Source organism: Botrytis fragariae, assembly GCF_013461495.1.
Source record: "Botrytis fragariae strain BVB16 chromosome Unknown tig00000012, whole genome shotgun sequence".
NCBI classification, from domain to species: domain Eukaryota; kingdom Fungi; phylum Ascomycota; class Leotiomycetes; order Helotiales; family Sclerotiniaceae; genus Botrytis; species Botrytis fragariae.
Genome location: NW_023500989.1, coordinates 1580706 through 1596208, shown reverse-complemented (window position 1 = coordinate 1596208; position 15503 = coordinate 1580706). Strand labels below are relative to the sequence as shown.

At 26.6% G+C, this 15503-nt stretch overlaps 3 protein-coding genes across 3 annotated transcripts; all 3 read right to left on the bottom strand.

The window, feature by feature from the left end:
• Nucleotides 1-199: 199 nt before the first annotated feature.
• Bfra_002705 (putative ibr finger domain protein) lies at nucleotides 200-1578 on the bottom strand (the record flags this gene model as incomplete). Its single annotated transcript, XM_037333120.1, has 2 exons — nucleotides 200-530; nucleotides 584-1578. The coding sequence occupies 2 exons, from the start codon at nucleotides 1576-1578 to the stop codon at nucleotides 200-202; spliced, it is 1326 nt and encodes a 441-aa protein (XP_037195248.1).
• Nucleotides 1579-2199: 621 nt separating this feature from the next.
• Bfra_002704 (putative ribonuclease iii protein) lies at nucleotides 2200-3664 on the bottom strand (the record flags this gene model as incomplete). Its single annotated transcript, XM_037333119.1, has 2 exons — nucleotides 2200-2425; nucleotides 2472-3664. The coding sequence occupies 2 exons, from the start codon at nucleotides 3662-3664 to the stop codon at nucleotides 2200-2202; spliced, it is 1419 nt and encodes a 472-aa protein (XP_037195247.1).
• Nucleotides 3665-3711: 47 nt separating this feature from the next.
• Nucleotides 3712-4375, bottom strand: Bfra_002703 (putative ribonuclease iii protein; the record flags this gene model as incomplete). Its single annotated transcript, XM_037333118.1, has 3 exons — nucleotides 3712-3820; nucleotides 3879-4095; nucleotides 4144-4375. The coding sequence occupies 3 exons, from the start codon at nucleotides 4373-4375 to the stop codon at nucleotides 3712-3714; spliced, it is 558 nt and encodes a 185-aa protein (XP_037195246.1).
• Between the last annotated feature and the right edge of the window lie 11128 nt (nucleotides 4376-15503).

Here is a 15503-nt window from a genome sequence, read left to right as displayed (position 1 = left end):
AGAAGTATCAATAAATATTGTATAGTATGCGGTCACATACAATGAATGAGGGGTAATTCCCCGACCTAGGGGTGTCCAGACCTAGAGGTTTCGAGTATTTTGATGGAGCCGTGAGTTGATCACTTCAGTCTCTATAATATACTTAAGATGTAGTGAAACGTGAGTTGAATGATATCATCATTTGTATTGCGTATATAAATTATAGCCTGTTCATTCTACACCTCTTGCAAACTTGGATTTGGCATTGTCTACATTCGAAGATAAAAGCCGGCAGTGTATGGTAGCACTCCTCGCAGCGATGTTCTCCCTGAACGTACTGCCAGCTCGTATGAACGCAATTGTGTCGATATCTCAGGTTCTGCGCTGCTGCTGCAACCTGAGCGCCTACTTGTGAGGGATTAGACCCCACAGGCCGACGTGCTACAACTTGATTCGCGCGGCTTAGCAAGCGCTCTTCGTCCCATTGTGCACAAGCACATGTCTTCCAGAGTTGTGCACAGATGTAGCAGAATTGTGCTCCGCAGTGGCAACTAGATAAATTAGTAACATTTGGGAATTCAGTGGGCAGAGAGATTATACGAACGTGATATGATTACATCCAATATCAAGCTCTACCAGTCGATGGCAAAAGTAGCAGCGCTGCCAACCATTCTCATTCGCAGTATGTAGCAATTGCTGAAGTGCTGTATCAGCGGGGCAGTCTCCCCTATGAGCAGTGGCTTTGCATAGTGTGCATGTTATAGTGCTGCAATCCAGACAAGTGGCCTGCTCATTTATGATACTTTCTGGCTGTATAAAGACCGAGCAAAGAGGATTAGAGCAATATGTTCGATTTGGCGTGTCGAATTCAATCTTCTTCTGCTCATACAGTAATATGAGCTTGTCGGTCAGGAAAATACGCACGGTCTCAGACGTGATGGGTTGACGACAGCACCGGGGAGGAAACAGGGAGTCATCAACCATAGATGTACGAAACAGATCTTGCAAACAGTCTCTGCAGTATTCATGATTGCAAGGAACTCGAGCTATATCGGAGCATCGAATCAGCTCTTGACAGGCTGTACAACGGCGATCTAAGGCTTTCTCTCTCTCTCTCATAGCTGCCCAACTAGATGATTCTGGCTCGTACTCGAAGTCTGCTTCTGTTATGGTAGACTCAGAATTGACAGGTGCTTGTATATAGAGAGTTGAAAGCTTTGCAAGTGATTCTTCGTCTACTTCGGAAGTAGATGTTCTTGGCATAACAAAGTTCGGATCTACAACATTACCAAGTCTGCACGCCATCTGTCGATCGCTCGCCGCGGTTTGTTCTTGAGATAATGATGTTGTGAGAATCTCACCGTCGGTCTGACAGGCTCGAACGACGCTTCTCGCCATCTTCCTGTCGGAAAGTATGACAGCATTGCGCTCCAATTCCTCACGATACAGATTGAATGAAAGCTGCAAGTCTGAGGGTTCACCATCCCGACCTTTGCCCTTTCTCTCGTATGTTTCGGAGAGTCGTTGGCTATCTTGGATCTGAAGTTGAATTATCAAGGCCGCACTAGCTTCGTCCATATAATCGAATACGTTAGCCATAGTATTAGAGATCGACTTTGATTATTCCTATGGAGATCATAAAACTATTTAGCATGAAATTTATAAAGGTAGCTACCACGAGATCGCATCCTCCATACACGTTAAAAAGATAGAAGAAGTTGAGGTGCTGTTCTTCCGATAGTATTGTTAGGCTTTCGCTCTCAGAATAGAAATAACAACTAATTGAGGAGAAATAGCAGTGACAAGATATGCCGAAATGCCAAAAACAAACCATCAGTCACACAAAGGTTAAAGCTCTGTTATGGCTTTGTTATGCCTAAGGCAAGAATTATAACTACACTCAACCTGTGAATCACATGCACTTCTCGACCAAATAGCTTAAGTGCTGCTTGTATGGAAATACTTCGTAATGAGAGACTATCTCTGAAACCATTTAATACGTAAATTGAGAGTCGAGGGTAGAAAGTATCTACTTGAGTATTCCCGGTAGAACCCGGGAAGGTTAATCAAACCATAGGTTGCCCATGAGGTTGGCAAGAGCCCAATATGTAACTTGCACTTGCGATATAAACTCTACTAGACTTATTAGAACTCAAAATAATGGTATAATTATATAATTCACTAGTATCTAGAAGTATATAGGCCACAGTAGATTGAAAATTATGAGATCAAATTTACGAGTCCATAAGATATCTTCCTATTCTTGAGAATTTGTGACGGTTCAACCTGCTCAAGAGCGTAAATTATCGACGGATCTAACATATTGTGAAAGAGGGCAGTAACGGCCTGGGAGATAGCGTTGCTGATTCCGCGAAGATATTCACCCTGCAAGTCATCGAGGCAAAGAAGAAATGAGTTGAATTTAAGATCGGAGATAGATAAGATCCTACACGTGTTAGCCAGGCAAGATAGGTGGAATTCTGTATAATTACAGCTCATCTGTGATGACAAGGGTTGGCTCTCCGGCTAGTTCCTCTATTGGTAGTTGAAGCAAGGCCAATATTCCATAGCCAAACTTTCTCACCATCAAATCGAAACGTCCACCCAGTCTTCTCAAGTTTCCAACAAATCGTTTTTTCTCTTTATACCCTTCGCTGCTCGGTTCCAAGGTCGGGTATAATTCTTTTAAGATCAATTCCGATATCCGAGAGTTCTCAAGGTTATTGGGATTTCCCGTTTGGTGGCGAGGCTGGGTGGTGAGGCTTTGCACGGTATCAACAACAAACCCATCAATTGTTTTTCGACTCCCTTTATTGCTATCAACGAAGAGCTGATAGATATGACATCTCTTTCGAAGGACATGATAAGCAATGTTAGGAGTTATACATTCAATAACCTTTACTCTTTCTGCAAGAGAAAGATTGTACCCTTCTCGTGGCATTTTGCCTGCAATTGTCCTTCGTTGCACCTTGAAAACTTCTTGCAAAGCGACAAGAGACTCTGGGCTTCCGATTGCAAAATAGAGAGTCTTGAGAGTGACAAGTTCACGAGCACCTAATGACATATTTGGAATCTTGCTAAACGCCAAATCAAATTCTGTCTCGGAGAAAGGCAGTCCGGAGCTCTGGCACTTTTGTTTCTCCGAAGTAATGTATAAATGTAGCCTGCTAGATTTTGCTGATTCCCGGGTGGTACTAGCAGGTAGCTTCCTTTTTTTTCGCGCGCAGGTGAGATTTCGAGTAAAATGTGGGCTCTCAAGATTCGCGATGTCCATCGTGTTGGGCGTATTCGATGACTCTCTCAGTGAATGTTCAAGCGACTCTCCAATACAACTCATAACGGCTTCGTCAATTCCCTCATGAAATTGCGTAAAGGGAGATAGACTGCTCTGCTCATATATTCTTGTGTCTTGACAAGGCGTAGCCAGTGACCTGCCGGGTGTCATCGTTGAAGGCTGGCTTGATGGACTTCGAGAGATTGAGAATATATTTTGACTGGAGTCGTCGATTTCTATGGCATTTAAAGAAAAACCTTGATTAACACTAGTCTCTTTATCAAATAAGTCGATATTGCTTAGCCCTGACATCGAGGACTGTCTAAGTTCGGCGTTTAACGTCCGGTTGTCATTGGAATCTTTTGTATTGGAAATGCCTAACCTAGTCTGCATCGAAACATTTGTAGCCATAATGACCTTAGCTATAATCCTCATGTAAAGTGCTATGAAAACATGAACTAACCGACATTCATCGCAGAATTTGGCACAACGTCGTCGTCAATCAACATCTCCATAGAAATGAATTCCTCAAAGGGAATGATCTTACAATTCGTACTGCTCCTGATTCTTTGTAAATAATTAATGAGTGCTGCTTATTCATGACCTAGAGTAAGAGATAACTCACAAGAGAAATTCTACCACTGAATTTATGAACGAAATTTGTTGATCACAATCCTCCCAGACTGCTCCGACTATGGCACAAATTGCTAGATGCAGCGTATTCGGGCTTGCTACTCCTCGTTGGCGAGGGTTGAGTCTCATTATTTTATCGATTCCAAAAGCCTTAGCTTTCTCTGCGTGATTTCGTTTGATCATACCGAACTTCAAAGCTTCAATTTCACCTCCCTATTGTTAGAACAAAATTGCTAGCAAATACTTATAAGATGTACCTTGTCCTTCCTCTTCTCCAAGGGCCTCTTTCATTTTTAAAACTGACTGAATGAGGCTTTCGCCTACTTTGGCAAGCTTACGATTACCGTCGTACTGTTGCCGTTCTTCCTCGTTCCCTTCTTTGCTGCCTTCTGCACCAGGTGCTGTCAATGCCCTGTATATTAAAAGACGATTTGCGAACTTATAGCTAACAATGCTTTCCAATTGTGAGATATAATCTAAGTCTGCCATTATTGCAAAATTTAACGAGGCTTTAAAAAGTTGTCGTTACAAATAATACATAGTTGAAGCTGAGAGTGAATATACTAGATCGTAGTGTTATATCAGTGTGAGTGAGTAATCAAAGGCTATTCTACTTTAGGTGCTAACAATTGAGGGACGTGGTATTCCCCGCATTCGTCTTAGTATACTGTTTAAAGATTTCCAAGTGGGGCTTGTAAGGCGCAAATGACGTGCATACTAGCACCCATTCTAGCTAAGTTAACTTACCCTTGCACATGAACTAACGCTAATCTTAATGTCATCCTCTTGCTGCCTCGACTCTCCCCTATGAATCGTCCTCGACGACTCCCTACTCACACACTTCTTCTCTAGACCGATTCTTCTCCAATCTGTTCTTCTCTAACGATATTTCTGTAAGCTTAATTCCCCGTCAGATTGGAAAGTAGCAACTAAATGACAGATATATCAATACTAGTATTAATATCAATGATCTATATTATAGGAGTTTACGAAGATTATATAAAGAATGAATAAAGAGTAAAAGAATAAATAACTCCTTAAAATATAACTTTAAAGGCTAAGCAGAATAGATCTCTATTTTTCTTAGTTAATTATTCTATAAGGGTTACAGCAAAAAAGCAAGCGAGCGAAATTAATATATACTCACCTTAGGGCTTATTCGAATCTATTTTTTAGGTGATATAGATCTATATTTGTTATCAATATAGATATAAATAAGTATTTATCGAATACTAATATTGTTTATAGAATCATTTTATATTTTGTTATTAATAAAAGTAGTTTATGTTAAAAGGAATAGAAGTTACCGGTACTAATCACGTGCTGTGATTAGTAATACAGTTACCTAAATAGGCTAGATTAGACGAACCATAGACAGGTATATTGGTTCCCTTGAAAGGGAGCAAAAGGGGATCAAGATGTCTATACGTATAGTAATATAGTTAATATAGAGACCTCTTCCACTCAATCTTTTAATAGGTTATAAGTCTGATTAGTATAACCTCTGGACATAATTAATATGATTATTATTATAATCCAATTTGCAGAATTGAAGAATGTACAGCACTACTTTATGATTAGTATGTGATACTATAATTACTATTATTATTAACTTATAGAGTTGAAAGAATATATAATACTATTTATAAACAAAACATATATAATATAATAAAAAGGCATACAATACTAATTATACTTATATTTACAATCTATACGGATTTATTTATATAGAAAAAGGGAAAGAAAAACCTTACAAATTCTCTATATAGATATCAAAATAAATAAAATCAAAGAGCAAACAAAAAGTATTCCGAATCTTATCTAAAAAACCTATAATCAATAATTTCAATAAATGAAAATATAATTAAAAGAAAAGAATTAGTTTTATACAATTGAGTTTATATTACAAGAGTATATTAAGGTTAGAGGAATTAGAATAGAAATCGATAATACCAAAGTTTTTCTGATTCTTGAAGAAAGTAAAGTTATAAACATTAAGTTCAATCTAGATAAAAAGATTAAATATTTGAAAAATAAAGTTAATATATTATTATATATATATAGATCATTTAGTGATAATAATGAAACACTTGTTGATAAATATGATATAATACGAATATTATGGAACTATCTGAAATCAAAATATTTAAGAATTAGTAATATTATAGTTAACTTATATTTAACAATAATTCAAATATTTATTTTTAAGTTTATTAGCTATCCAAAAATAATTATTATTAAAGTCTAGAATAAATTAAAAGAATATTAATATAAGCTTAATACTGTCAACCCTATATTCAAGGATTTATACAAAAATAAAGCTCTATTTTTAATTCTAACTAAAAGTCTTTTAAGCAAATATCAAACAATAATTAATACTATAAGCATTCAAAGTATATTAACAATAAAAATTAAAATCAAGTATCTTATAATTAAGGAGTTCAATATTCAGAAAATAGAATAAAGTTATATTATTAGTAGAAAATATATAATCCCAAAACAATAAAGAGAATATAAAGAATTAAGTTTATTTATAAAGTAAAATCAAAATAATGAAGCTAAAACCTATGCTTATTATCTTTATAAGTAAAAAGAGTATTTTCTATATAATTATAAAGATCTTATATTTGTATAAGCTTTAATTCACAATTATTATAAAGCTAAGCAATAAAAAGCAATATTCAAAAAGACAATTAAAGTATTATTTATTAAGAAAAAAAGCAATCACATTTATTTTATAGATGACAAAAGTCTTTTAATTAATCTCAATTTATTAGAAAGCAAAGATAAGTTCAATAATAAAGAATATCATATTTCTAAAGAACTTATTTATAAAACCACCCCTTCTCACTGATATATAGATATTGGTATTTCCTTATATATATTTAATCAACTTTCTCTTTTTAAAGATATTAAGAAAATAAAGAAAAAGATAATAAAAGTTGGTAGAGAAATTATATATTATGATTAAATAGATATTACTGTAATGGAATTAGAAAACAAAAGTATAGTTTTACTTTCAAAAATATTATATATATTAGGATTAGAAGTTAATCTCCTCTTTAACAAAAAGATTTATAAAGCTAAACTTAAGAGTAAATTTAATTCAAATTATATATACTTTCGAAAAAATGAAATAAATATTATTAAAGCAAAAATAGATAAAGGAATTTATATAATTTTGGATATTACAAAAAAATATAAAGATATTGTTCTTTAAAGTATAGAGATTATTAATAATATAGAATTGAATAAGATTATAATAAAAACCTTTTCAAATAAATCTAAGAATCTAAAAAACTATTTATTATGATATAGATAATTCAATTACCTTAGTTTAGAAAAGATACAAAATCTTTATAAAGTTATTATATTAAAAAAGCTAATCAAAATCCTATTCAAAATTCTTATATATAAAGTTTGTATATTTATTAAAATAAAGAATCTAATCCCAAAACAATTTAGTCTTTATAAAACGAAAAGATTAGAATTTATTTATTTCAATATTGCTAGTCTATTTCTAAAGTCTTTATAAGGAAATCACTATTTCTTATTGATTATAAATAGCTAAATAAAAGTGAATTGGATTTTGATTCTAAAAATGAAAAATAAAGCTATATCAAGATTAAAGAAATAAAAAACTGAATTAGAATTGGATATAAACAATAAGATATTAATTGCTTGAATTGATAATATATTAGAGCTGATTTAAGCTATTAAGGAATAGAATTTTAGAATTTAATTGAAATTGATTATTATAGTATTATTTTATTAGAATAAAGTTGTTAAAAGAAATATTGGTATTATTAAAGCTAATATAAGAGCTATACTAAAAGAGATTGAATTACTACTAGAATTCTAGAATAAAACTATTGAATATAATATATATTATAGGAATAGAACAAATATTAGATTAATTATTGATAATAATATTATTAGTTTTATTAAAGTGTTTATAGGATTAACTCCGGATATTAGTTATTATAGAATATAGGGAAATAAGTATTATATATATATTAATCTAAAGATAATCCTAAAGAATTAATAATATAACAAATTATGAGATATAATCTAAATAAGCATTTTTATAGAATATTTATATATAATTAATAAATATATTAGAATATATTTGTTAAAGTTAGACTATATTATATAAGTAAGCCAAATGATTATAAATAAATCTAAAAAGAGGGGAGATTTAAATCTGAGAATAAGAAACTCTATATTAGAATCTTAAAGTATAAAGAATATTATTTCTGATAAAAAACTAAAAAGTAGATCTTATAAAATATAAGAAATATAAGAATCCCTATTTGAGTTACTATAAGATACTATTATCTTTGAATATTCGAAAGTTATAATCCCTAATATATCCAAAGTTAATAATATTCAATAATTCAACAAAAATAGTAAAAAGAATATTATTGAAATTAATCCTTTTACAAAATCAATTCTATCTCTAAGAATAAAAGAAATAAAGATATTAAATATAATACTTATAATTAATAAATCTTTAATTAAAGCTCTAATTATATATATGAATATAGATCCCTTCAAAAGATATTTTTTTCGAAAATGTAAATAAAACAATAATAAATTAGATAAGTATATTCAAAAACTAATAAAAGTAATAATAATAATATTTTTAGTAAATCTAAATGAAAATATTATTAAATATATTATAATCTTTATATTCCTTATATTAAGAATTAATTTAAATGTTAAAACGAAATTGTTTAAAAATCTTTAATTGATTTTGAAAAGTTTAATAAATAAGGATATAGTTTTCTTTATAGAATAAATTCTAGGTATTCTTATTTCTATTATATATAATCAGATAATCTCAAACTCTGAATATAGGGAAAAATGAAAACAAGCTATCAAAAAGGAAATCAGCTTATTAATTACAAATAATACTTGGGAAGAATATATTTTGCTGAAAGAAGGAAATCTTGTTTTAACTAAATGAGTATTTATAATAAAAACAAAGAATAATAAGATTAAAAGATTTAAAGTATAATTAATAATAAAAGATTTTAGTCAAATTCTTAGAAAAGATTATAATAAAATATTTGCTTTTATAGTATAACTTTGTTGGAAATCACATGTATAACACATATATAGTATGTATATACTATTATAAAACTCCTTCTTTAGACTTCCCGGATATATAGATTATATATATATATTCAATATATTATTTCTTATATATAACTTGTTATCTACTTTTAATAGATTATAAGTATTATATTATTATAAGCTTTATTTTATATCTCTATATTCCCTGAATCTCGAATTCTTATTCCCTTATAATTATTCCTATTCTTGATATTATAATAAACAAGATTATTATCAATATAGTTCAAACAAAATAGGGAATATTAATCACTTTTAATAATTATAATTAGATAGACTTCTATAAAACTATTTGAATTACTATAATAATAGTATTTGTGTTATCTCTATATATAGAGAAAAGTATAAGATTAGTGAGTAGTTGAGCTGATATTATTAAATAAAATAGAAAAGTAAGAATTGTATTCTCTATTATCAATTTCTATATTATTTCTATATATTACTTTTAATTTATATATATAATCGATATAAAAGATATTACAAAAACCTAGATGAAACTCTTAATATTTAATAATAATACGAATCTTTAATATGCTTAGAATCTCTAGTAATAGTTTGTTTGTAAGTAATTCGATTTTAAAATAGAGATAATTCAATTCTTTTTTAATCGACTTTTTGACTATCAATATAAATTATTTATAATAATATAATCTTTATCCAAAATAAAGATCTACTTTTATTTTTTAAATATATTATTAGATATAAAAGTTTAATAAATATAATAAAACTTTATTATATTATTAAATATAAATATACAAAATGTATTATATACTTTATAATAAGTTAAGAGAATTCCTTAAGATATAATAAGTTATTTAGTAATAGTTAATATTATATAAAGAAATATAAAAAGAAAAGATAATAAGAGAGTTTAAGGAAAAGATGGAAAAGGATATAGAGAATATTATGGAAATGAAAGAAAATATATATCTAAAAAAAGCTATACTATTTTATCAAATTCTAATAAAGTTATTAAAACTAAATCTCATATTTACAAGTTCTATAAGAAGAAAGGATATTAGTAAAATGCTTATTAGAAATATAATAAGGCTAAAAAAGTCTTATATTCAAATAAAAAGATTAATAATAATAGTTTTGTATAAGTAATTATAATAAATAAATATATTAATTTCTTTTATTCTTATATTATAATATGTATTGAAGTTTAAAATGATATATGGATTCTTGATTCAGGAGCCTCTCATTATTTTACTAGCTTTATTAAAAATCTTTTTAATATTGTATAATAGGGTATTCTATAAAGAATCAAAACTACGAATAATGTATATTCTATAAGTACTATATATAGAACTACCACTATTGGAAACTTTATATTAAGAAATATCTAGTATATTAAGGACTTTCGAAATAATCAATTTATTTCAATTGAAACACTTATCGAAACAGATCGAAAAGTTATCTTTAAAAAGGATTCAATATTATACTAGAAAAATGGTTAACTAGAAATGACTGTAAGATATATTAATAATAATTATATTATTCGATAATTATTTATTTAATAAGTATATATGATTAATATAGATTCAGAAATAGAAAAAATTAATACGAATAATGATAAAGTCAAGATTGTATATTATTACTTAAGTTATTTCAATTATAATCAAATAAACAAGCTAAAGAAAACTTCAAATAAATTGTATTATATTAAAAGAAAGAAAAATACTAATCAAAAAATTTGTAAATCTTATTTTACAAAAAGAATGAATAAATATTTCAATAAATATATAGTTATTTGTATATCTATAAAACTATAATATTTATATATAAATCTATTAGGAATTTAAGAATCTTTTGAAAATGAAAATAAATACTTTATTGTAATTATTGATAATATAATAAAAGGAACTTGATTTAAATTTATAAAAGATAAATCTATAGAGACTATTATATCTATATTAATAAATCTTATTAATTAGATTAAAAAAGAGTTTAATTACAAAGTTGTTATTATTAAAATAAATAATAGAAAGAATGAATTTAATATATCTTTTCAAATAAAGATTAGAAAAAGAAAATTAATATTCAAACTCTTACTTTCTAGAAAGCACTCTATAAATGAAATGACTAAAAAAAAGATTTAAGATATTAATATTATAGTGAGATTGTTATTAAGTAAATCAGATATCAAATCTAATATATAGGAATTCATTATTAAATATATTATATATCTGAAGAATAGATTATTTACTAAAGTATTACCTTTTGGAAAGGCAAAAATGCTTTCTATAGTAATAATATTATATAAAACTATATATAGCAAATAATCTGATTTTAAGAAGCTTAGAATATTTGGTTATAGAGTATAAACCAAAAACCCTTAGTAACCAAATCTGATAACTAAGAAATTCAAGTTTAGAGTATTTAAAGGAGAATATATTATAATTGGAATAAATAAAAATAATATTTATTGTTTTCTTAATCTTTATATTAAAACTATTACTAGAATAGTAGATATTAACTTTAATAAATATAGATATCTATTTAAAGAATTCAAAGAAAAGAGTATTCTAGAATCGTTCAGAACAAAAAGGAAAAGAAAACTTTATTTATATGATAAGCAAAAAACTATAAAAAGAAGGGTGCAATTGGTAGTATAAGAAGATGTATACACTAATAAGCGAGTGAAAACTCAGATTCAAAAAGAGTAAAAGGAAACTTGGATCTATTCTTCACGAATACTATGGTAATAATAACTACAAAGAATTAGATACTTAGTATAAAATATACAAATATCTTTATTTTCAAGATAGAGAGTATAAGTAGTTATAGAGATTCCAAGAGTTAAATCTATTCCAATAGCTATTCTAGTTTGAGATACTCTAAATGAAAGTTATAAAAAACAATTGAAAAAGATTTTCAGTAATCAGATTGTTTAGTATGTAGTTGTACTATATATTGTTTTCGTATATTCTGAAGATTATTTAGTTAGTAATTCTAATTCAATATTTAAAGAATTAATAAAGCTTGAAGATGCTATACGAGGGGATATTTAAATATAAATGGAAATAATCAAATCTGAATTATAGAGTCTAAAGAATAATAGTATTTTTAAAATCATAAATAGAGTTATACTTTTAAATCAAAAACTATTAAGTAATAGATATATTTTGAGAAATAAATTAAATTAATTTGATAGATTAATTAAAAGAAAAGCAAGATTAGTAATCAAAGAGTATCTTTAAAGATATAGAATAGATTTTTAAGAGATCTTTGCTAATATAATAAGGTATTCAATATTATATATTTTGCTAATCAAAGCTATTATAGAAAATTTAGAGATTAATAATATAAATATTGATATTGCTTTTTTGAATAATGAATTAATGAATATAGAAATTCTTATAAAAGTATTAGAATTTTTTAAAGAAATCTTTTCTGAGATTAGATTCAAAAGCAAATTGTATTTCAAATTGAAAAAATCATTTTATAGGTTAAAATAAGTATCAAAAGTTTGGTAGATTATTATTTAAAGATTCTTTAAAGAGATTAGATTTGAGGAATTTATAGTAAATCTAAATCTCTTTATGGGAAAGGGAGTGTATGTTTTATTATATGTAGATGATCTATTAATAATAGGAAATTGTATTAATGTGAATTCAATGAAAAAGATGATCTCAAGTAAGTGGAAATGTAAAGATTTGGGTAAAACTAGTATATTCCTAGGTATTCAGATAGAGTGCTATTGATAGGATTGATTATTTAAGATATATTAATTGAATTATATAAAGAAGATTTTATATAGATTTGGAATTGATTTTTTTGATATTAAGAATTTGTTTTTATTTTTAGATATAGTAATTCGAAATGTAGAAAAAGAAGAGTTATTATATAAAGATGATAAGACTCTTTATCTTTAAATTGTTGGTAGTATTATTTACTTTTTCAATTGTATATAATTCAATATAGTATATACTATAGACTAATTTGTTTATATTATATATATACTAGGGGAAAATCATTTAATACTTATAAAACATTTGTTTCAATATTTTATTGATATATATTCAATTAGTATAGTTTATTCAAATCGATTTAATATGTTTTTATATGAATATCGAGTTTATATAGATTCGATATAGGGATTTTTAGTTAATAGAAAATCTATTCAAAAAGTAGTTCTTATTAAATATAATGGTGCTATAGTATAATCTTTAATAAAACAAAAATCGATATCTCTTTGTATAATGAAAGCTAAGATTATAGTAATAAACGAAAATACAAAAAAATTAGTTTAAATAAAAAAGCTAATAAAAGATTTAAAAGAATACTCTAAGGAAGAGCCCTTTATCCCAATTCTATATTACAATAATACTAATAGAATTAATTAAATATAAAAAAATAAGTTTTATAATAAAACAAAGTATATCAATATTCGATAGTATTATATTCGAAAAGATATAATTGATATTAAAAGGCTATATGTTATATAGATTTCAGAAACTAAATAGATTATTAATATTCTTATAAAACAATTTATATATTTCGGCTTTATAATTTATAGAAAAGGTTTAGGATTAAATCTGAAATGCTGAATATATATATATTAAAGAGAGTTAATAGATACTGGTATTGTATTTAGTTAAATTAATTATTTTGGTTGATTTAGTTAATTTGGTTGATTTAAATTGATTAAATTAACTAAATTAATTAAATTAATAAATTTCATTTATTTCAATAATTTTATTAGATTTATTAGATTCACTTTGTTCACTAGATTTGTTGAATTTATCAAAAACTATTCGAATTGATTAATTTGGTTGATTTAAATTAACCAAATTAACTAAATTGACCATTTCGAATAAACCATATAGAGTAACAGATAAACTAGAAATCTATTCATATAAGATTGGATTTAGATTGTTTACTATACTAAAAAAGTGATCCTATAATCCAAAAATAACGAATCTGAAGCAATCCATTAGTATACATATAAAAAGGATTTTATAAAAGCAAATCGAATTTGTATTATTATATCTTTTAGTAAATTAGATTTCATCTAATATAAGCAAAAAGAATAGAATTCAAATAAAAGAGTATTCTTATACTACAATATAATATTAGATTATAGAGTTATTAAACTCCACTAAAGATATAAACACTACAAACAATATTAAAACATTAGTATTATCACAGAAATTAATAAGGCTCTTTACAAACATATATATATATAAAGTTTATATAATTTAAATAATAGATTTCTACCATAAAAGGGATATTGGAAATCATATGTGTAGCACATGTATAGTACATACACACCACTATAAAACTCCTTCTTCAGACTTCCCGGATATATAGACTATATATATATATTCAATATATCACTCCTTATGTATAACTTGCTGTCTACTTCTAACAAACTTGATATATTTTACTTATTCTTAATAATTACTATAAAAGAAAACTTAGAGTATTAATACTTTAATATAAAGAATATTTTTATAGAATTCTATTTCAAAAAAGAGATATACCTTATATTATTTTAGGGAGTCAATATATCAGATAAATATATTTTACATATATTATAAAGTTTATATAACCTTAAATAAATTAGACAAAATTGGAATCAACTTTTAAAGTCTGAATTAATTAATTAGAGCTTTATTTAAAGTCTTGTTGATTTATATTTATATATATATACTGCTTAATAATTCAATCTACTAGTTTATATTAATAATATAATTATCTCCTCGATCTCAAAAAATCAATTTAATTAATTTTCTATAATACTCTCCTTACATTTTAATACTAAAAACCTAAAAGAGATTAATAAGATTCTAAATATTAGAGTTATAAGAAATTAAGCAAACAGATTATTCACATTAAACTAAAAAAAGTATTTAGAAATTATACTTACTAAATTCAGAATCTTATATACTTAATATTATACTAAAAAAATACCTATTACTGATTATTCATATCTATAATCTACTATAGAAAATAATAAACTAATTAATATTACTAAATATCAATAAGCTATAAGTAGCCTTATTCATTTAATAATATATATAAGATTAAATATCTCCTTTGTACTAGGCCGGCTATCATAGTACATAGCAAAACCAGCGAAATGTCATAAAATAAGAATAAAGAACTTAATATAATATCTAAGAGCTACAATCACTCAGAAACTTAAATATAAGTCTAAGGAAGTATGACGAGTCATATGATTCTAGTATATAGACTCTCTTCTTCAAGAGCTTACATTCTTGAATTGTCCCTTTTAGGGTTGTGGCCTAATAATAAAAAAGAGAGCTTTAGGTTTGTCACATTATTTAAGAGTCAACAATTATTTTTTTAATTAATTACAGAGATCGTGCTAAAAGCATATTCTCTAGAGTGGGTTTGAAATCTCTGGGATAGGTTGTATTTAGATATATTCCTAATATAGATTTGAAATCTTTAAGGGTTATATCAGTATAGATATATTCCTAAAAACTAGAGATAATATAATTCAGGTTTG